Raw genomic sequence first — 23,772 nt, forward strand, 5'->3', positions numbered from 1 at the left:
CAGATTGAAGCCTGGTGTAGCTATCTGGTTTCACCAGTCCTCAGTCAAATCGTCCAACCCATGCTAGCATGGAAAGCGGACATTAAACGATGATGATGATGAAGCGAGATATTGGGTGAAAAATTAGCAAACCTCATTTGAATATCAGAGAAATATACCTAGTAGATATAGCAAAAAGCTTAGATATGTGTAAATATTGACAGATAATTACGAAATTTGTAATTTTTAAGTGATCTCATATGAGATCACTGGTAGGTAATGGGTTAAGTATTTACCTCAATAATTCTGAGTTTAAATCCTACCAGGCTAAAATGTTCTTTTGTCCTTGTAAGACTAACAATATAAAATTTCAAAAAAACTATCTAGTACTGATGTTGATCTAATCAATGACACTCTCCCACAAAATGTGAGGTTTTCTTGAGACTGTATTAAAAATTGTTATTATTTCATTCTGTCATCCCACCCCCTCCACCGGAAGTTCATTCCTCTGTCATCCCGCCCCCTCCACTGGAAGTTCATCCCTTTGTCATCCTGTCAACCTCGGCTGTCTCCCGGAACCCATCTAGTGGCCTTGGCCATCCTCTCCCCTACCTTTGGGTAGCGCATTAAGGTTGAGAAATGTTTGCAGGTTGTAGGTAATGTTTTGCTTATGAATTCTTCCAATTGCAAGTTTTCTTTTCAGGTACACGACACTGCTTTTCCTCTTCCCAGGCTACAGGCCCACACCCCCAACACCCATACTGTTAGGATTGGCACTCTCAACGTCGGCACGCTGAAAGGTAGATCTGGTGAAATTGTTGAGATGCTTGAACGGAGATGCGTAGATATGTGCTGCATCCAGGAAGTAAGATGGAGAGGAGGTTCTGCAAGGTTCCTCACAGGCAAAGAACACAGGTACAAGATTTTCTGGGCAGGGAACACTGACGGGGTCGGGGGCGTAGGAATACTTCTAGCGGAGAAATGGGTGGATAAGGTAATCGAGGTCGTTAGAGTAAGTGACAGAGTACTTAAGATCAGACTAGTGCTTCATCATAGATTAGCTACTGTCATCTCAGCCTATGCACCTCAACCTGGGCTACCAGATGGTCTGAAAGACCAATTCTATGACACCCTCTTGCAAACTACCTCGTCGACGAGTGACAGGGACCTTCTCTTTGTGGCTGGAGACTTCAACGGTCATGTCGGACGTCGTGCTGGGGGCTTCCATGGCATACATGGAGGCTATGGCTTCGGTTCCCGCAACGAGGAGGGAACCAGACTGCTGGAGTTCTGTGATGCAACCAATCTTATGGTCTGCAATACCAACTTCAGGAAACCTGCCAGTCACCTAGTCACCTACCGCTCCGGCAGACACTCTAGCCAAATCGACTACATCCTCGCCAGAAATAGGGAAAGAGGGCGGCTTATAAATGCCAAAACCTACCCTGGCGAAGAATGTACCCCACAACATAGATTAGTAGTTAGCGACTTTGGGATCAAGGCAAAATGGGTGCCCAGAATTAGACAGGCTTGGAGAAGAAGGGTGTGGAAGCTTAAAGACCCTGCAAACGGACAGAGACTTAGAGACAAGTTACTTGAAGCATTTAACGAAATAGAAGGGGATATAGCATCATACAACGTGGAAGACAATTGGAGATTTCTGCGGGACAACCTGTTGAAAGCCACCGACCAGATTTGTGGGTGGTGTAAGGTCCCCGCCCAACCCAGAGTAACGTGGTGGTGGAACAAGGAGGTAGACAGGGCTATTAGACAAAAGAAACAAGCTTGGAAGGACTGGAAGAACGGTGGTAGCAGGGAATTGTACCAATGTGCCAGAAGGGAGGCTAGGCGACAGGTTTATTTAGCCAGAGGGGAAGCAGATAAGGAAAGATTTGCCAATGTTCTGCGCCGTGAGGACCAAAGACTCGAGGTATTTCGGGTTGCAAGACAGTGTAGGAGAGAGAATAGTGATGTTGTAGGAGAGAAATGTGTTCGCATGGATGATGGTACGCTTGCATTAAATGAGGATGCAAAGAAAGAGGTCTGGAGATGCCACTACGATAGATTGCTTAATAAAGAGAATGAATGGGAGAAAGAGAGCCTGCCTTATGTCGACCCAATAGAGGGACCAGCTATCCGAGTTGATAGTACCAGGGTAGATAAAGCAATTAAGAGTATGAAGACCGGGAAAGCCCCCGGCCCATCAGGAATCACTGCAGAGATGCTCAAAATATCTGGCAGTGTTGGCTATAGCCTAGTCACCCGTATTACGAACCAGGTGATACACGAAGGAGTCATACCCTATGACTGGTGTAGCAGCATCATAGTCAACTGCTACAAAGGTAAAGGGGACGCTTTAGATACAAATAATTACAGAGGCATCAAGCTGTTAGATCAGGTTATGAAAGTTACAGAGAGGGTCATAGCCCAACTAATTAGGGAGCGAATCAATTTAGATGAGATGCAGTTTGGGTTCGTGCCAGGTAAAAGCACTACTGATGCCTTATTTCTAGTGAGACAGTTGCAAGAGAAATACCTAGCCAAGGATAAACCTCTGTACCTGGCTTTCGTTGACATGGAGAAAGCCTTTGACAGGGTCCCCCGATCCCTTATCTGGTGGTCAATGAGGAAACTTGGGATAGAAGAATGGCTAGTGAGAGCTGTGCGAGCCATGTACAGAGATGCGGCCAGTAAGGTGAGGGTTGGAAATGAGTACAGCAATGAATTCCGGGTAGAGGTAGGGGTCCACCAAGGTTCCGTCCTCAGCCCCCTATTATTTACCATAGTCCTCCAGGCAATCACAGAGGAGTTCAAGACAGGTTGCCCCTGGGAGCTCCTCTATGCTGATGACCTTGCCCTAATTGCGGAGTCACTATCAGAACTAGAGGAGAAGTTTCAGGTGTGGAAGCAAGGTCTAGAACTGAAGGGCCTTAGAGTCAACCTAGCTAAAACCAAAATCCTAATAAGTAGGAAGGTAGATAAAACACAAACCCCTTCAGGTAGATGGCCCTGCTCAGTATGTAGAAAAGGAGTAGGTAGTAACTCTATAAGATGTACCCGGTGCAAGCTATGGACACATAAGAGGTGCAGCAACATCAAAGGCAGGTTAACTAGCAAGTTAGTTTTTGTTTGTGGCAGATGTTCAGGTGCAATAAAGACTGCAAACAAACAGGAAACAACTTCTATCTCATTCCAGGGTGAAAAACTAGAGGTAGTCGATAGCTTCCGCTATCTGGGCGACCAAGTTAGTAGTGGGGGTGGGTGCGCTGAAAGTGTAGCTGCTAGAATAAGAATAGCCTGGGCAAAGTTTAGAGAGCTCTTACCCCTGCTGGCGACAAAGGGACTCTCACTCAGAGTAAAAGGCAGACTGTATGACGCATGCGTACGAACAACCATGCTACATGGCAGTGAAACATGGGCTGTAACTGCTGAGGACATACGTAAGCTCGCAAGGAATGAAGCCAGTATGCTCCGTTGGATGTGTAATGTCAATGTGAATACCCGTCAGAGTGTAAGTATCTTGAGAGAAAAGCTGAACATTAGAAGCATCAGTTGTGGCGTGCAAGAGAGACGATTGCGCTGGTATGGACATGTGGTGAGAATGGAGGAGGATAGCTGCGTGAAAAAGTGCCACACCCTAACAGTTGAGGGAACCCGTGGAAGAGGTAGGCCCAGGAAGACCTGGGCTGAGGTGGTGAGGCAAGACCTTCGTACATTGGGCCTCACCGAGGCGATGACTACGGACCGAGACCTTTGGAAATGGGCTGTGCGTGAGAAGACCCGGCAAGCCAAGTAAGATCGTTGCCAGTGCCCCTGGACTGGTTCTTGTGCGGGTGGCACATGAGATGCACCATTTTGAGCGTGGCCGTTGCCAGTACCGCCTGACTGGCTCCTGTAGGATTTTCGAGCGAGATCGTTGCCAGTGCCCCTGGACTGGCTTGTGCGGGTGGCACATAAAAGACACCATTTCGAGCGTGGCCGTTTTCGTGCGGGTGACACGTAAAAGCACCCACTACACTCTCTGAGTGGTTGGCGTTAGGAAGGGCATCCAGCTGTAAAAACTCTGCCAAATCAGACTGGAGCCTGGTGTTGCCATCCGGTTTCACCAGTCCTCAGTCAAATCGTCCAACCCATGCTAGCATGGAAAGCGGACGTTAAACGATGATGATGATGATGATGACAACAAGTTGAACTGTTGGAAAAGTAAAATTCCTAACATCAGACTACAACAAGTAATTTTAGATACCAAGAATGCTCCTAAGTATTCTAGCTGTCCCTGATAATACTGTTTTATTATTATTTATTTGTTCTGTACTGTCCACAATGTTTTCCTTAATGGTTAATAAAGGAATAATAATAATAATTATTATTATTATTATTATTATGTTGTTTTTTTTCTTCTTTCTTCAAATTTTCTTCCATTTCTCGCCGAGTGTTTTCCATACACCTAGGGCAGAGAAGCTCATTGTATGCATTCCCAGTTTACACACGCAAATTCACAGGTAAAACATGTATTTAAGAAGAAAAAAAAATTCATGAATGGATGTTTTCACAGCGATAATGCTCTTCTCAGTACATGAGTCGTTCTAATTAGCACGTTTTTTTTTTTTCATTATTATTATTATTATTATTATTATTATTATTATTATTATTATTATTATTATTTGTGTATTTATACTTTTAGAGATGGAGGACACGAAGAAAGAGAATATCGCAAATTTGTTTGAGAAGCTGGATGTGTCTGAAGAAGAAGTCTACGTCCTGGCTTTGGATATCGGCACCACAATGATACGGGCTTACGTATATGATAGGAATATTAACATTGTAGGTTCATTTCACACGAAGGTTAGTTATCGATATCAAGTTTCTTAACTCTGTATGATCTTGTGACTACCATTTAATTTGTTTACGGCACCAATATAATTAATAAGTAACTTCCTCTATGTGATATGGTACCAATATTAATAACTCACTTCCTACTTCCGTTCTCTTTCTCTCTCTCTCTCTCTCTTTCTTTCTTTCCCACTCTCTTTTTCTCTCTCCCTTTCTCCCCCTCCCACTCTCTTTTTCTCTCTCCCTCTCTCCCCCTCCCACTCTCTTTCTCTCTCCCCTCTCTCCCCCTCTCTGGTTCATCTTCTCTCTATCACTGTTTTCATGCACTGAGCTGGGTGAGGCTTCTTCTCAGTCCATTCTTCTACCTCCTCCTCCAGAATCAGTGCAGCATATGTTGTGTTTATGTGTATATATACATGAATGTATGTAACATACATATGTTTGCATACATGATGCAAGCATATATACATACATACATACATACATATATATATATATATATATATATATATATATACCCACACACATACATACTACACACACACACACATACTTTGGGTTAAGCAAAAACATGTATGTCTACATATTTAACATATTTACATGCATCATCATCATCATTTATCTTTATCCCTATCTCATTTCATAATCTCTGCTAACTATTCAACATCTGCAGGATGTTCCCACTTCCCCATGGAGAAATGCCCCACTTAGCAAGCATCTCCTTACCCCTTTCCCAAACCACCTTTTACCCAGAACCACTCCCTGCATTTTTCTTCCTGTCTAGAGTCCCCACCTCACACGTCTAGAACCTCCCCACTTCATACAAAACAAACACTCACCCACCCAGAACTATACTTCTACTCAAACCTAACCCTTATCTTTGTTGCTTTGGGCCATTTTTCTCTGTCTTTTCTCCATTCTAACTCACTCACTCTCTCCCCTCTCCTCATCTCTTTCATTTCTCTGTAACTTAAGAGCATCTGAATAACTCATTCATCAAATGATGAGTTGACTCTGCTACCAGGTGCTGAGCCCTTAGACAAGACACACTACGCTTAGCTTTTATTATAGCTGTGTAATGGTTTTCAAATACTCTTTCACTGTTCAGTTTTTCTTAATTAGCTGAAGGATGTGTAGACATTCATTTATTCGGCTTTTGTTGTTAAGTCACAGGTCAGCTCTGATTGAACAGACTAAAAGTCATTTCAGGCATGACCATCCTAACTGTTTTCTTTATATCAGGGATTACATTATCCAATGTATCCTTCCCTTTTTTTAAGCCTAGATGAGAGAAAGATTTGTCTGCTATTTTAGCAAGTTGACCAGAGCAAGCATGTAGAGAAGCCCTCATTTGCTCATCATCTATCAGACTGTAATACCCATTGGTTCAATCTTGCTTGCTTCATGCTCTTGCTTGATGGGGCTGGGGTTATCCTTGGTTGATGGTCCCAGAGGCATCATTGTGTGTGGGGCCAACCAGGTCCACCAGTGCTCCCCATCGCTGGTGGTCCCATACCAGCCTCTCTACATCCTCTAAGATGATGTCAAGCCTTTGGAGATTTTGCTTAATCACATCCAGCTATCTGGTATGGAGCCTACCACGGGGCCTCTTCCAGCCTGCAGTTGCTGTGTTGAATGAGAGTAAAGCTCTTGTAGGATGATCTGGTGGGAGGCAGAAGACATGTCCATACCAGTGCATGCAGCAGATAGGTATGAGGTGAGAAGGCTGCAGGCTGATGCATGTGCACATGCAATTCTTTATTGGAAATGTGATGGTACCATTTGATGTTTTTGAGAGTTCTCAGGGCTTTGCTATCACGTGATTAGTTAGATCATTGATTGAAAAGCAATCATCAGCACATTCAGCCACTGAATGTGCTGGTTATTGCTGTTTCTTTTCATTTCTTTTATCACTTCTTCAGTGACTTGCACACCCTCTCCATCGAGGGCCACCTAGCCTACTTAGCTTTCCTTCTCCCATTGTGCTCTCTCACTGAGTCACTGTTCCAAGATTTGTACCAAACACTTCCCCCTCTCCTTTTTACCCTGGAGTGCAACCATCTGGAATCCTCTCTTTCTTTGCCCATGTTTTTCCTGAAATCATTGATCCACAAATTAGAAATGTTAAAACTGAACTTCAATTTCCGCAACCTGAAATGTCATGGCCACTGGCCCTCTTAGTAACTTTAAAAGAAAAACAGAACAGAAGAAAAAAAAAAAAAATATATATATATATATATACATATATATATATATATATGTTGTGTGTGTGTGTGTGTGTGTGTGTGTGTGAGCAAGAATATATAATTGGCAATTAATACTAAGTAATTATTTATCAAAGACGAATTAAAAGTATATTATTACAGAAAAAATTAAAATTATGTTTGGATACTAAACTGACTCTCACACCCACACCCTCAACATATCCTGCCTCTCATTTTTATTCTTACTTCTTGCTAAGTTTTCTCTACCCTTTCCTAAAACTATATACTTGACACTTTTTTTTTTTTTTTCAAACTTTCATCTCCCTGAACTTGCAGCGCTTTGGAAGCTACACTTTGAGCAAAGAAAACCTTTCAAAAGTTCAAATTAAACATCTGCCATGTCTCTTTACCCAAATTTTTTCTGATTTATCATACAGAAAAGTCTACATGATCTATGGACATTCACCTTCTTCATTGGATTACCTAGCAAAATACATATGTGTATGTGTGTGTGTGTCTGTGCGTGCATGCACACACACACACACACACACACACATGCTCTTACATACAAGCATATGCATACTGAGTTCATATGCAACTTTCTGAATTTCTGAACAGCTGTATATTGTCAATGGAAGATTGCACTGACAATAAGAAAATATTGTGAGATGATTGAGGTAGGTTACATTAATTTAGGATACAAATTGAATGAAGACTACTTAGTGTAAGCTTGAAAAGATTTGGTTTTCTAGATGAGATGCAGCTGGACCGAGATGAACAGAGACATACCAAACATACTGTGCTGTAGATCTGTTCAACTCTATGCCAGCATGGATACTTGAATTATTTGACTGGAGGAAGTGTAATGGCTGTAAGATTAAATTCTATTATCATAGTTTGAACCACTTATCTTTTTAGTAGCACTATGGCAATTAATGGACAATCAGGACTGACATGAAGCTGCACAACAAACAGTCATGTGTCAACCATTCGATCTTTTGATGGGCCTGCAAATTTATATTGGGTCGTCCCATAAATAATGCGTTTTTTCAAATTATGTAAACTAGAAGTTGGAGGTGGATGGGATAAACTACCTGCATCAATTTGCTATAAAAGCAGGTTATAATTTTACCTTGTGCTTATTTTTACTGCAAGTTTTGAAGAGTGCAGTTTGATTTTAAGTTTATTTTGTCAAAGCTATAATTGAAGTGAGCATATTTGACATATTTTGCTTTATGAGTTCAAAAAAGGCAACAATGCATCAGAAAGTGTAAAGAATATTAATGCAGCATACAGGGATTGGACAATAAGTGTAAGCCAGTGTCAACGGTGGTTCCAGAAATTCTGAGCTGGAAACTACAGCCTAGAAGATGAGCCTTGTCTTGGAAGATCTGTTATAGCTCGATGAAGATGTCCTGCAATCCCTGGTGGAACAAAATCCCATCGTAACTGTTGAGGAACTAACAGAGAAGCTTGAATTTGGTCATTCAACCATACATTGGTACCTGCGTGCCATTAGAAAAGTCAGCAAATTGGATCAATGGGTTCCTCACAAACATTCTGAGTCTAATCGCGTTCAGAGAGTGAATGTGTGCTCTTCTTTGCTGTCATGTCTCATGAAAGAACCTTTTTTTGGACTGAATAGAGAATGGTGACAAGAAATGGGTTCTCTTAGGAATGAGAAATTTCCCCAAGACACCTGATGAGGGCTGGAGAGTATATCATCCAAAACATGTTAACAACAAACAAGATGAGGACAAATACCTATCTAATGTAAATAATGAAAATCAGTGTATTTTAACAGAAATAAGGTAATAAAAGGATTACATAAAACAAAATATAAAAAGCTACAACAAAATTGAGTTGTGGCTGCTTTACATCTAATAGATTGGAATAAGCAAAGTCAGTTGTATCTGCTTTTATCTAGATAGACAGGGGTAAATACTGTAGTTTGTCTTGCCTATGGTCACTTTGTAAATATATAAAGTCAGAGTTGTACTTACTTATCATCTAAAGAGATCAAATTAGCTAGAGCTATGTAGCCCAAGTTGTAACCCAAGGCCTCGTTGTAGTTCAGTATAACACCTGTTCTAATCTATCGACTTCAACAAACATACAAATGGCAAAAGCTTTCACTTCTTAATAGACTCAGTGGTTTATAAGTGATTAATGGGTTCTTAAGATGTCAAGTGATTAGCAGACTTTTAACAAAACAAATAGTTAACAAGCTGTTTTAATAAACCTGAGGTATGTAAGTTCAAACTGTGTTCAAATTACGTCCCCTGGTGTTTCAGACAATACAAATTTACTTGTATATACCAACACAGAAATATCTCTTCCACTTCTCAGTTGTGTGTTTAGTTGTATGAAGGATGCTCAATGATTTAAAGAAACACTTACTCAGTCAATTCAAATGTAAATGTAAAAATTTGCTGACCCAACCAACCCATGTTAGTGTGGATAAGTGGATGTTAAAATCATTAGCAAGAAAAACAGTTTCCACTATTTAACAGTGATTTTTCTAAGATAGTTTTTGTTTTGTTTTCTTTTTATACATTTTACCAAATTTTAATCCCTAAAGATTGCTGAACTTTCCTTTGACCCCCACTTCAGGCAAAAGTACTTCATCCTCAGCCGACGTTCTGTGAGATTGAACCAGACACATTGTACAATCAAGTTCTATATTGTCTAGATGGCTGTATAAAAAGTAAGTTTTATTTTATTTGTCTAACTATCAAGATTTATCTCTATTACAGAAGGCCTTCTCAACATGTTGTATGGCATTGCCATGTCCACCTTGGACTGCGCATCATTTTGATTTTGTTATCTGTCCACAATATCACCTTCTTAAACAGTACCCAGCAGCATAGAGCTATTTGAGAACATATAAGTAGAATGCTTGGCTGTTGGTTTGTTAACTCTGTATCTCACCATCCATAAAAACACAGGGAATGATGAACCAAAGAGGAAGACTCTACATGGTCACTATGAACATGCCAGAAATAGCTACCAAATCTCTCTCACATCACATTTACCATCTATATGAAGAAAAGGACATATTGGATAAAATAGTCCTAGACACACTAAATGAAAATAAACAGGATGATCAGTGCTGTAGCATCTTTGGTTATCTGGATAAAAAATAATTGGATTAAACAACAACAAAGGATAGCAGCAACTGTTGATAAAATAAAGCTAATTCAGAGCCATAACCTCTTTAGTTCCCTATGTGGAAAGGACTATGTTTATATGAGCCCAAAAGTAACCTGTATGTAAGTGGTTGACCTACTAGAATTAGCACCTAATCTCCCTCAAATCAAACTGTACCATCTTGAATAAGTAAAGAACATATTGGATTATGTAGTCCTATATATATATATATATATATACACACTCTTGAAAAGATGGAGTGGTGACAGTTGGAATGCCTTTGATAATAGATCTGTTTTGTTTGGATTGATCTGGATATAAGCAACAACATTGCCTATGTACATAATAATGTTTATATTCTCCTGTGTAGAGGAAGACTGTAGCAACATGCTGTTACTATGAAGCTTGTCCTCTTTTTAAATGTTGTGATTTATTTCCTTTATAGATTCTGGATTGACTTATAGCCAGATAACCTGCATGGGTATGGCAACACAGAGGAACACTTTTATTACTTGGGACAGGTAAGTCTGACTGTATTTAAGACAGGTGAGTAGTTTGGATAGACCAATAGTCATTGGAAATGGCAAATAGGTTTGATTGGGAATTGGTTACAGGGACTGGTATGTTATGCAGGGCATTACTCAGCAATGATATTTTCCAGTGAATCCATTGAATCCATCACTATTATATAAGAAACAATAATACTAATTAAAGAAAATACACTTCTGTGCTAGCAGTGGCTGGTATAATTTAGTATGTTTGTGTTTAACTGAGTTTTCTAATATAGACATATATCAGTGAAAATAGAATTCAGTGAGTTTGTAATACCTGGTGATACTGCTATATTTTTCTCATATATTAACCACGGGACTCAACGTACCTACCAATACTAATGATCATTTGGACAAAAGAGTAGATTTGAATGAAATCAGTTGTGTAGTTCTTGTGTTTTAGGGATTCACACACACAAACACATTCTCATCTTTATATATAGAGAGATAAATAAATGTCAGCTTACTTTAGGACCTGAATCTGGAAATAGGACTAACAATGAGGTTTATTTATTAACAAATGGAAAGTCATAAATCAAAAATAGCTTTTTTTTTTTTTTGTAGAAAAACTGTGGTTTTAACTTTAGAAATTCTGCTAGACCAGTGTTCTGCAACTAGTATACCATGGCATACTGGTGAGCCACAGTATAACCTGAATATTTTTTTCTCTATAGTTTTAGTTATATTTTTAGTTCAGGTGTGCTGCTGAATTTTGAAAGGAATATAAGTGTACCACAAATGAAAAAAGGTTGTGAAGCATTGTGCTAGACTGTAGTTGTTAGAGGTTAGAGGTTAGCCCTGAATGAACAGATGTATGATCAAGGGTGTATCACCTATAATTATCCCATCCTTTTTTTGTTTTTTTTTTAATAGTATATCTAGAATCACATAATCCATGTATGTCTCTCTCTTTTAAAGGGATGGGTTGTGATTTGAGAGAGATTAGCTGTTTAAGACAGCTCTTTGTCATGAGAGGTTCTCTTGTTAATCTATATCCTTGTTATTTCAAGGAGAGTTTGATGGTTAAACAAGTTATAATTATTCTATTGTTATACTGTGCAGTGAGTTATTTTGAATCACTGACTTATAATTACTGTAAAATATGAAACTGCATAACAATGTATGATTAATTACTATTATGTATAGAGTTTCACGCTATTTACTTTAATCAACTTATGTCAATGAAATTTTTCTTCCATTCCACCAGAGATTTTCTTGTAATTATTAAGTTGGTAAAAGTGGAAGAGTACCTATTACCTTCTCAGCCCCACCCCTATACCAGTACGATCAACAGGGTTTGTGATGTATGTGACAGAAAGGGGAAAAAATGGGCAGAGTGAGAATTCTTAGGAATATTGGGCAAAACATTGAATATGAGATCTAGGAGATGTCACTCAGTATGAAAGATAGCAGTGAGGACATAGATTTTATACAGATTGCAAGGGCGATCCTTTGTTTTGACTCGGTCAGTTGACCTCTGTCTTTTGTTCCACTATCTGTGTGTATGTGCTTGTTCTTGTTTGTGTGGTGTGTGTACATGCTTGTTCCTCTGTGTGTGTACGTGCTTGTTCTTGTGTGTGTGTGTGTGCAACACATAAATACATAAAAAAAAAACAAGCATACAAACACATACACATAAAAACAAGCATGCTCATATACATACACACAAAGAGGAACAAGCATGCACACACAACCAATTAGCTTTCTCTTCCCAATTTTACAGAGGTCAACTGACAGTTGACAAGACAACATGTGGTCACGGAAACTACCGAATTCATTGTTTACATTTTTAGAGCCAAAGCGAAGGATTGCAATTGCAAGATCAGAGGAGTAAAGTAATAGAAAAGACAAGAAGAAACAATATATCTTTGAGCAAGTTTGGATTAAGGCTGACTGATGTTCTAAGCACAGCCTAACAATGATTCCCACTCAGTCTTTCCACTGTATAACAAACCATGAAATGTAACATTGAAACATTTAAATATAATAAATGCTGAATGTGAATTAATAGATTAAAAATGCAGTTTTCTTCTAAGCCATCTCTCAGGCTTAAAGTATCATCTCAGATTATACTTTATAAAGTAGCTGAATATTCTATGCTATTGATTGTGGAAAGCAACTGAGTACATCTTCTCTGAGGAGCAGTAAAAAGAAACTGGAACATTCCATCAAGAGACTCTCTGCTTCTTTTTTCCACATATCAAAAGCATAGGAGGAATGCATTACATGCTTGTATTTTTCTCACAGCTGGGCTCTCTGGTTTTTACATTTAAGTCCTTCTGTTTCATTCTGTGTTGAGAAATAAAACATTTTCTACAAAAACAAAAATTCATTGCAAATAATTTTTCTAAAGAAATCAGTGTTGGTTGTGAGTTGTATTTTAAAGAAAAACCTAATGAAGAAATATTTCTATGAAACAAAATATCTTTTATTCCATTTGTTTTTCCCCTTAAAGTCACCTAGCATTTCAGCATATTATGTATCAAAAGATGCAAATTGTTGTTTACTTATAACTTTATTTATACTTTTAGAAGTTTTCTAATTTTTTTTTAATTATATGGTCTTTGATTGAGTTCTTAAAATTAATCCAGCGTAACAAATCTGTTTCTGTACTCAGCAGAGACAGGGTATCCAGCTTGTCTTGTCACATAGTTGTTTAATATGCTTCAACTGAAAGACCTAGACTAACTCACATTTGTAATCATGTTCTATTTAACTCTGGGTGTGTGTGTGTGTGTCTATGTGTGTTCTTTTCTCATTTATTGTGTGTGTAAGAGGTTTCTTTTTGTGGAGTCCCTGTTCAATTGTACCATTTGCCCCAAAATTAACCCAGCACTAAAAAATGCTCCCTGGTGCTCCCTTCCTTTGGTGTCCTAAACATGGGCTTATTTTACTGAATATTTAAGCCAGTACTGCCTAAGAGAGAGCGACTGTAATATGTTAGTGAGTTCTTTGTTAGCTAGTCAGATTGTTTGTCTATGATGTTTGTGAGACAGTTGAGCCTTATCATCATCTCCAATATGTAAAGACAAAATAAACACCAATAATTTAGTAAAGTTGACCCAGTTAATTATTATTTTCATATTTATAAAATCATCTTTGATCATAGTTACTAAAAATGATATATTAAACCTGTGGTTTTTGTTTTTAGAAATCTTTTGTGAAATTTGTATTATCCTAACTATTTGCCCTGACTGTCTGTCTTGTTCCTTCTTCATGTTTAAATTTGGACATACTAAATTTTAGAGAGACTGGTAAACCCTTCCATAACTTCATCACCTGGCAAGACTTAAGAGGAAAAGAATATGTCAAAGACTGGAATCATTCATACACAATGAAGGTAATTTTTTTACATGGCCATTCTTTTCTTTTTGTAAAGTACTGTATAGTAGCTTACATTCTTTAACATTTTCATATTAGTTTGTTTTAGACTCTCATTACATAACCATAATGGTTATATTCTGTATGTACACTGCAATTCTTCCTTTAAGTTGTCATTTTCCCTGTCAACAAATCATCCACTAGCACAGTGCTTTCAAAGACATGGAATAAGAGATCTCTTACATAAAAAATGTGTAAGAATTAGTGATAGGAAGAGCATCTGGCATTAAATGCCTCAATAATATATTCATCCATCCCATATTAGAATGGGAAAATGGACATTAGAAAATGAAATGAAATAAGTCTTTAACTTATAATATATCTCTTTTCTTTCTGATGGTATTAACATTTATATATCTTTCTTTCTTCATATTTATAAAGGCCTTAAACACAGGAGCAAAGCTATTACATACATTCACCAGAAGTCCGCGACACTTAGCTGCCAGTGTTCTTAGATTCCTATCACCTCAAGTAAGAATGAACATTTCCTAATGATAATTTTTTTTTCTTATCAATAACTAAGATGGTAAAAACACTAGAGCACCAAACTAAATAGCTTACTGTATTTTAATTTTATTCCTCTATATTCTTGATGGAAATTAGACTAATTCTGGTTTTGAGTTCCATCTCATCTGGGTTCATTTAAGTGACTATCTCCCTATTTGTTTTTTTGTATTATATACATCCATAAACAATAAACCTCTTTGAATGTATATCTTAAAGTAGTAGGTGTCAACAACCCAGTCAGTCATTCTCTACGCTGTCAAAACTGAGACTGACAAGAGGATACTTCTGATCAGTTGTGAGGTGACACCTCTCACTTGCAATTTCTTCACCATATTGTGATGCAATGGAAAAATAAATTCTGGTCAGGTCTAACTTACAATCACAGAAAAGCTCTGGAGATGAAATAAACACGTGTTATAAGTGAATCTGAAGTCTCTACCTTTTGTAAGGCTGCAACATTAATAATGCTGATAATAAAGAGCTATAATGTTAGATCTTACAGCTTGGAAATTATTACCAGAAACATGGCACAAAAGAAATAAAAAGCAAAACTAGATCTTTGGTGATATGGCATTGCAATAATAATAATGATTTCAAATTTTGGCACAAGGCCAGCAATTTTAGTAGAGGGGTAAGTCAATTACATTGACCACAGTGTTCATATTGTACTTATTTTATTGACCCCCGAAAGGATGCAAGGTAAAGCCAACTTCAACAAAATTTGAACTCAGAGTATAAAGAGTCAGAAGAAATGCCTGTTTGTCACCTTAGTGATTATAATAGCAATAATGGTTTTTATTATTGCCACATGGTTATGAAATAGTGACATTAAAAGCACAAAATGGTGAGATTTTTTCAAACAATATATTATAGTGTTTTAGAATATTTTGAGACCCATAAATGGATCTTCGTAAATATTGTTGTAATGTGTGATATTTAAATTAGATTTTACACACACATATACATTCACATACCTACATACATTTTCTCTGCTATTAATGCCATCTCTCTCTTTTCATTTCTTTCTTGAAACCTGCTTTTAGGTGACAATGCGTCTAAAATGGCTCTTGAACCATAATGAACTGGTACGTAATGAAACCTAATGTCTTTAATGAAGTATGGACATCATGTAATCCCATTCCCCTCTCTCTTACAAATCATATATTACCCAGGGTGGTATATAACTGGAAGCACTTCAAGGAGATACGGTTCACCCTGTCCTTAGTAAATATCACAAGGTGATACAGTCCACCTCATTCTGCTGCTAGGGATACATAACTCCTTTATTGTTAGCATTCACTATTGAATGATATCATTCATCAACCTGTGGGTTACTGCTGTGTAGTGAAGTTCACTTAGTTGTATATTCATACCACATGTTGATCTCTTTCTTGGCTGTAAATAACACAAGTATTTTGAAATTGACAAATTATTTGTTTTCTTGTATTACTGAATTTAGTTCTTTGTGCAGGGGAAGCTACTTACAATAGATTAAGGTCCTAACCTGGAAGAGATTTATCGTTTATCCATTTAACCCTTTTGATACCAACCCATCTGAAACAATCCTTGGTTGTATGATGCAATCCTCTGTATTAAAGTGATCTAAATTTAAGCCTATCAAAATTTCATGTTAATTTTATGTTCCAATCACTAGCTTAATAATGACAGTTAATTTATTAAATTCTTCATTATTTTCAAAATTAATTGAGACAAAAGATGTATATTCCCACAGAAATATGGTAATAAAAGGGTTAATGCTTTGCAAGCTTGAGATAAGCACTGGCCTCTTAATGATAGTGAGCATTGCTGAAATATACTGTCAAGTAAGGCACTTTACATACTTAAGCATTTTTGTCCTTATCAGCACTTAAGACTACTTCTGTAAATTTTCTACAGACATTGTTGTGTGATTAAAAAGCTTGTTTTGCAGCCACATAGTTTCAGATTCGATCCCACTGTGTGGCCCCTTGGGCAAATGTCTTCTATATAGCCCTAGGCTAGCCAATGCCTTGTGAGTGAATTTGCTAGTCAGAAAAGAAGTACTGGAGTCAATTCTTTCGACTAAACACCTCAAGGTGGTACCTCAACATGGTCACAGTCCTATGATGGAAACGAGTGAAAGAAAAGATACTCAATATCTTGCAGAATCAGAGGTAAAGGTGACCAAATAATATCAGGGATATTAGATAACCCTGTTCCGTAAGTCTTGAATTCAAAACTGCTGGCATTTTGTTGTATTTCCGGCCAGAACACTTTATTCAACATTATCTCACATCTCCTAGCTGTCACTTGAAATAGGTATTGAATCATACATGAACTCTTTGGGTCTTGAGCTACTTACAAATGCACACCTTTGTATCTGTTGCAACACCTTGACGGTTCAGACTCATCCCCATTAGTTATGTCTCTTTCTTGGGTTTCTTGCTCTCCTAATACAACCTTTGTTCATTTGAAATGTTGAAAAGGTTAAAACTGAGTTAACAACCAGTTAGACCACTGACTAATGTGTCAACTGTTCATGTCTTCTTGATGACCAAGACCCTTAACTCTGTTTCACTCAGTCCTCTCAGCGCCAAAGTAACTGGTAGCACTATATAAATTGTTGATTGTTTTATCAATGCCATCTCCTTTCTCCTTTTTATGCCTCTATCCACTTTATCATCCATCCTTTAGTCATTTTAACCACAAACAACACAACTACCATTATGGTTAACATCATTGCTCTCAATTGTTATTAACATTATCACCACCACTACCCTTACTATTATCATCACCATCAATATTATTTAAATTGCAGTGTTTCTAAATGCCTGCATATGTCACCATAACAACTGTATAGGGAAGTGTCATCACATTGCTTGTTGTTGTCTCTGTAACTGGACCGAAGATATCATACTGGATCATGTTATATCTTAACGAGTTTTGCTGTTATATTACACATTCAGTCGCATCATATCAGCTGCTCTCTGTCTCTCTCTTTCTCTCTTTCCCCCCTCTCTCCCCCCCTTCTCTCTCTACCTATCTATCTATCTATCTTTTTTCTCTCTCTCTCTCTTATAAAATCAGAAAATCCTATTTATTACTGTATTTTCTGAGTAATCCATCAGACACAGCAAGTATTGGTGTTCATATTTATGAATGTACTGTCTTAACATAAAAACCCATGTGATCTATGCACATTCTTTTGGCAAAAATAAACATAAACTTTAGGGGGAACTGCATAAATTACATGAGTAGATCATTTCCAGAATTTTTTTATAAATTTTTTTGTTGAAAAAAGATGTACGAAACATTCATACTGGAAGTTGACTCATTTAATGGGCTTAAATGTAATGAAGGTAACTTTTATTTATGCTGGACAGTATAATGCTTACTTTTTCTGTATAAATTTACAATAGCCATCAAATGGTTAGCTACGTTTTGAAGTCTGACGTACATGCTGGTAATTACAGTCCGGGCCATATTTTACATATTTTACCTGGTTGAGCAAAATGTCATCCAAGCTGATGTTTATTGGTAATTAAACTTAATTCTCAACACCTGTGCATATTTATCAGCTTTGTTTTTACTGATAATTCTTATCAACAACTTTTCCTGTGATCATCGTTTGAGAAGACATACAGCAGTATGCTAAAGATCGGACATAATCTCTTATGGGTAAAACATGTAAAATAAAGTTTATTATAAACAAGATTATCCACCATATTTTCTTGGGCACTTTTTTGAATTCCATGACAAACACTTGCAGACATGCTTATAAAATCAAAAAAATGACACAACACCCATGACTTTCAGACATATTTTTTCATGCTCATAATTGCTGAAGCATGAAATAAACTACCCACATCAGTGTTGTTAGCTGTCAAGACACTACATCCTTCAAAACTTCCATGCTTCCTGAAATCCGCCAACAGTATACCTGATGGCTTTTTTTTTTTCCAGTTGTAGTATACCTGAACACTGTATACAACAATTTCCTTTGTTATATCATATATACATGCTCACCTTTTGTAAAATATACTTCAGTTATTTCCTGCTACACGAAGACACACAAACACATAGTCTCATACAGGTACATGCATGCGCGCATACACAAACACACAGTCTCATACAGTTGCGTACACATACAAACACACACAATATCATACACTTACACGTACATATGCAAACACACTAAAACACACTGTCTCATAGAGTTACATGCATGCAAACACACACACACACAATCAACATCATATTTTTCATGTATTTTATTATTGGAATGCTAACGTCGAGGGAGGAGGAGGGTGTACCGAGTGGCTAAAGCAGACTGCCATTGTCAGTCTCATAAGGGAGGAGAAGGAGGGTATACTGAGCAAGTGAAACAAACTGACATGTGTCAGTCCCAAAAAACCAATTTCATCTATTTAGACAACACAAGCACTTTGTAATTTCATAGCTTTTAATGTGATACCTGTTAAACTGAAATTATTTTTATTTAATGAAAATTTAATAAAATCTAATCATAAGTAAGTGCAATTATGCTAAATACAACTAAACTGAAAACCCTTTCCCCCTGGCTATATCAGCAATTCTGAAAACTTTTGAGTGTGAATTTTACATGAGTAGAAGCCTTTTTTAACAAATTTTATCCTGAAAATCACCTGCGTAAATTACACAGGTGTGCAATTTACATGGGTTTTTATGGTACTTTCAAAACACCTGTTTTCAGTCTTTAAACATCAAAATTTCAGTCACTTATAAAGATATTCATTTGTAATGCATCCATTAATTTTAGTTAGGTCAAATGGTATTAATTAGGTTAACAGTAAGGTGGTGAGCTGGCAGAAACATGAGTACGCAAGGCAAAATGCTTAGCAGTGTTTTGTCTGTCTTTACGTTCTAAGTTCAAATTCTGCCAAGGTCGACTTTGCCTTTCATCCTTTCGAGGTTGATAAATTGTGTACTAGGGTCGATCTAATCAACTGGCCCGCTCCCCCAAAATTTCAGGCCTTGTGTCTAGAGTAGAAAAGATTAATTAGGTATAACAGTACAGTCTTTAGTAGTGCTTCTGTAGGATCCAGTGTTGATGTCAATGAGATGATTCAAAAACTCTGCTCTGACCTAATGCTAAACAATAACAATAAAAAGAAATATTATATTAAAAGAGGGAGAGGGTGATGATGATAATGATGATGATTTGCATATGACCAATATATTTAACTGTAACATCACACATTTGCCACTAATGTTCTTGAGACATTCTATTTTGTGTTATTTATTTATTTATTTATTTAGCTGAAAGATAGACTTTATCAAAACCAAGTGCTGTTTGGTTGTATTGATACATGGCTCCTATGGAAACTAACTGCTGGTCGAGTACATGCCACAGATTACTCTTGTGCCAGTTCCACCGGACTCTTTGATCCATTTCAGGTAAGAAAACTTTTCAATTTAATGTTTTTACTTTAGTTTCTTTAAAAAGTAAAAAGAAGTTTTTTTTTATTGTACAGGTTCATTAGGTCAAAGCTGATCCTACTGGCCATATCCAGCTCAAATATCTTACCTGTTTTATATTCCAACTGGTCAGATCTAACCTCTCAAACATACTCTCTCGGTGTCATTCTAAAAATAAGCAATTACATCATAGAATCTCAGAGCTATGAGATAATGCATGATTAATTTAAATGATGTGAATAAATAAGTATTACAGCAGAGTTAACCTCCCAGCTGTTGCAGTTCCCCACTTTCAGCTGAATGGACTGAAGCAATGTAAAAAGAAGTGCTTTGCTCAAGGATGCAATTTATAAACCAGTTTGGGAATTGAACCCAAGGCCTAATGATTGTAAGATCAACATCCTAACTATAGTTTGTTTTAATTTATCTGAACATTCAGAGTTAATTCTGATTCAAACTTGGACAAAATTATAAAATAAAAACAATTTTATATGGTTATCAAAAAACTTTACATGCTATAGATGTGGTGAGAATTACATTATCCAAACCATATTACTTAGAAAATGGAGGATAGTTCACTGACAACAAATACATATGAACACTAGAAAAAAGGCACCCTGTGAACATTAGGTCAATGTACTGGAATTCAGTGACTGAATTTTAAGCTATTCTCAATATACCAATGTGCAGAAGAATGATTTTTTTTTTTTTTTTTTGTTGAAAGTATGAACCAAAGTTTAAATTAAGAATTAATTATGACATATTTTCAATTTCAAATATCAGTATTTGTGGAACTCTACTGTCTTTCTCTTTTTTGGCATGTGTGTGTGTATTCGTTATTAATTATAATTATAACTTAATTTCTAGAAAATATGCTAGTGATTTTATGAATTTCTTTTTAAATATGTAAAGAATTCAGAGGCTTATGTTTGTGTAGGGGTTGGGCAGTGCATGTTTACTTTCATTTACCTAAGCTAAAATAAGAAAATTCTTCTAAAACTCGCAATATTTATATGAAAACACTACAGGGACAGTTCTATCTTATATATGTATGTATGTATGTGTGTGAACACAGGTATGACTGTGGTTAAGAATTTTACTTCTCAACACATTTGGTTTTGAGTTCAGTCCCCACTGACTGGCACCTTGGGCAAGTGTCTGCTATTATAAATTTGAGTTGACCAAAGTTTTGTGAGTAGATTTAGTTGACAGAAGCTGAAAGAAGCTTGTTGTGTATGTGTTTGTGTTTTCACGTTATGTGGTTGTTGTAAATGAATGTCATTCTTTTGCAATATTCTACAATAACATGTTTAGCCATGGAGTAATGTTACCTTGCTGGGAACCAAGTAAGTGTTAGTGACAGGAAGAGCATTCAGCTGTAGAAAATCTGCCTCAGTAAACTCCATTTGACTCATGCAAGCTATGTATGAGTAGATATTAAAATGATTAATGATCCCCGTTCACTATCACTGTTTCGCTTTTGTTTTCTTCCTCTCTCTCTCGCCTCTTACTTTTCAATTATATCCTCTAATGGTAAGTAGATGAGGGTTTTGAATAAGCTTCTGGTATCTGCACTTCTGTCTCAGTAATATTCTAAATATGCCAGAATTTCCTATTATTGCACCACATGGTTCCAAGAACAGATTCTTTTGAGAGAGTTTGTTTATTATTTTATCGGTTCCGTTCTACATAGTATCAGTTGGTCACTAATGACTGCAGCTGTGATAGTCGTTAACTCTTTCCTCATATATTAGCAGATATACTCTCACTTCCTCTTCCAGGCTCTGTAGCTGAAGTGAAACCATTTCTGGTGTAATAAATAGAAACCCTGTTGAAAAATGACATACCATCTGTTGCTTCTGGGGAAGTCATTTTGAAATCAATAGTTTGAGAATTCTATTAACTTTGCCTTTTTTGCTTGCTTTCTCTCTTCCAGAAAGCTGGTCAATCTTACATCGTTTCTTTGTTTTGTTAATGATGTGTAACCAACATGTGTGTGTGTGCATGCATGCTTTGGTTGCCATATTTTATGTTATGTGATACCGTGTCTGTCAGTCAATGCTTCAGAATTAGTAGTTCAGTGATATCAGTTTGATTAATTTCACTTTGACGTGTCAATGAATATAAGTGTTGTTAAGTTTGCCAGAATATAACCTGCTGTACTTGTGAGAAATATGCTAAAATACTATGTTGTATGCCATCCAGCTGGTTAGTCATCATATTTGAATGATGTGTGTCTTGATTTCATACTATTTTTCTTTTTCTTTTAAACTATTTTACATCCATTTTTCCAATCTAACATACATGGAATTTGTGTTCTTTTGGTTTCCAAAATATAACATATTTTTCACTTCCAAAAGGCACAGGTGTGGCTGTGCAGTAAGAAGTTGGCTTCCCAGCCACAGGTTCCAGGTTCAGTCCCACCTTGTGTAAATGTCTTCTACTGTCCTAGGCCTACCAAAGCCTTAAGAGTGGATTTAGTAGACAAAAACTGGGAGGAGCTTGTCCCGTGTGTGTGTGTGTGTCTGTCTGCCTGTCTGTCTGTTTATGTGTGTTTGTTTTTTTTTACTCAGCCATTGTTTGACAACTGATGTTGGTTTGCTCACATCCCCATAACATAGTAGTTGGGTAAAACAAACCAATAAAATAAGTACCAGGCTTTAAAAAAAGATAGTGGGATTCATTCGTTTGACTTAAGCCCTTCAAGATGGTGCCCCAGCATGACCACAGACCAATGACTGAAACAAGTAAAAGATAAAGATATTTGTAATTTTTTTGTAAGTAGTCAATTTTTTTTTTCTAGCTGGATCTCCTATCTAATCATAGTAATTCACTGATTTCCAATCAATTTTCAAAACTGGAGCTCTAAATGGCATACTATATAATTGATTGTTAAACTTATATATAATTGTCATAGCTGAAGTTATTTAGGCACCATCCATCTCTCGTTTCTTGAATTAGAAGTTTTCTATCTGACTGTTTTATTAGTGTGTCTGTAAATAAAAGTACTTACCATTTCTAGTCTATTGACTCGAATGTGCTTCAGTGTTTGGAAATATCTCCCACATTTATTTCTTGTACTTAAAAGACCAGATTGCCATTACCTTTAACCATACCTTTTCCTGTGTAACCCTAGACTTTTACCACCACACATGTAACCAATTTCATGAAGTGGGACCTTCAAAACATCCTTCATTGAAGACATGGGAAATTAAGTTTCATTGAACAGCAGCAAAACTAATCACTACTCATATGAAAAGAATGTTCCCATCACAGTACCATATCGTCTCTATTTATGAACAATACACAAATAACACCTTTAAAGACGCCACAAATTCTAGAGTTACATTCTCTAACAGTCATTCATAACAACCATGCATAACTACCCCACGCAACTAAATCACAAAAGTTGATCTTGCACCTCTAAGTTACAAAAGAATATGCTACAAATTAATTCAGCCATGACCAGTTTCTGAGCTTCTACAAGTACTGTGGTGGATGTAATTGATAACTCCTCTAAAATGTGTGGCCTTTGCCCTGTCAGAATCATTAGAACCAAAAAAAAAAAAAAAAAATGCTGTAATGTATTTGTCTTAGCTCTTTACATTCCAAGTTCAAATCTCACCAAGGCCAGCATTGACTTTCATCTGTCGGGCATCAATAAAAGAAAATACCACTTAAGGACTGGGGTTGATATAAGCAATCGTGTACCTATATAAGAAATTGTGAGT

At 36.9% G+C, this 23,772-nt stretch overlaps 1 protein-coding gene across 4 annotated transcripts in view; it reads left to right on the plus strand.

The window, feature by feature from the left end:
* The window catches only part of LOC106880303 (glycerol kinase 5), a 134,740-nt gene that overhangs the window by 89,155 nt on the left and 21,813 nt on the right, over positions 1–23,772 (plus strand). For all 4 annotated transcript variants that reach the window (XM_052967407.2, XM_052967406.2, XM_089351332.1 and 1 more), the window contains 7 exons: positions 4,664–4,824; positions 9,630–9,723; positions 10,612–10,687; positions 13,964–14,057; positions 14,480–14,569; positions 15,649–15,690; positions 19,883–20,020. In XM_052967407.2, coding sequence (XP_052823367.1) covers positions 4,666–4,824; positions 9,630–9,723; positions 10,612–10,687; positions 13,964–14,057; positions 14,480–14,569; positions 15,649–15,690; positions 19,883–20,020 — 693 coding nt within the window. In that variant the 5' untranslated portion in view covers positions 4,664–4,665. The remainder of the gene's footprint in view (positions 1–4,663; positions 4,825–9,629; positions 9,724–10,611; positions 10,688–13,963; positions 14,058–14,479; positions 14,570–15,648; positions 15,691–19,882; positions 20,021–23,772) is intronic.

The sequence above is a fragment of the Octopus bimaculoides genome, chromosome 4, assembly GCF_046866305.1.
Source record: "Octopus bimaculoides isolate indiv1 chromosome 4, ASM4686630v1, whole genome shotgun sequence".
In the NCBI taxonomy this organism is placed as follows: domain Eukaryota; kingdom Metazoa; phylum Mollusca; class Cephalopoda; order Octopoda; family Octopodidae; genus Octopus; species Octopus bimaculoides.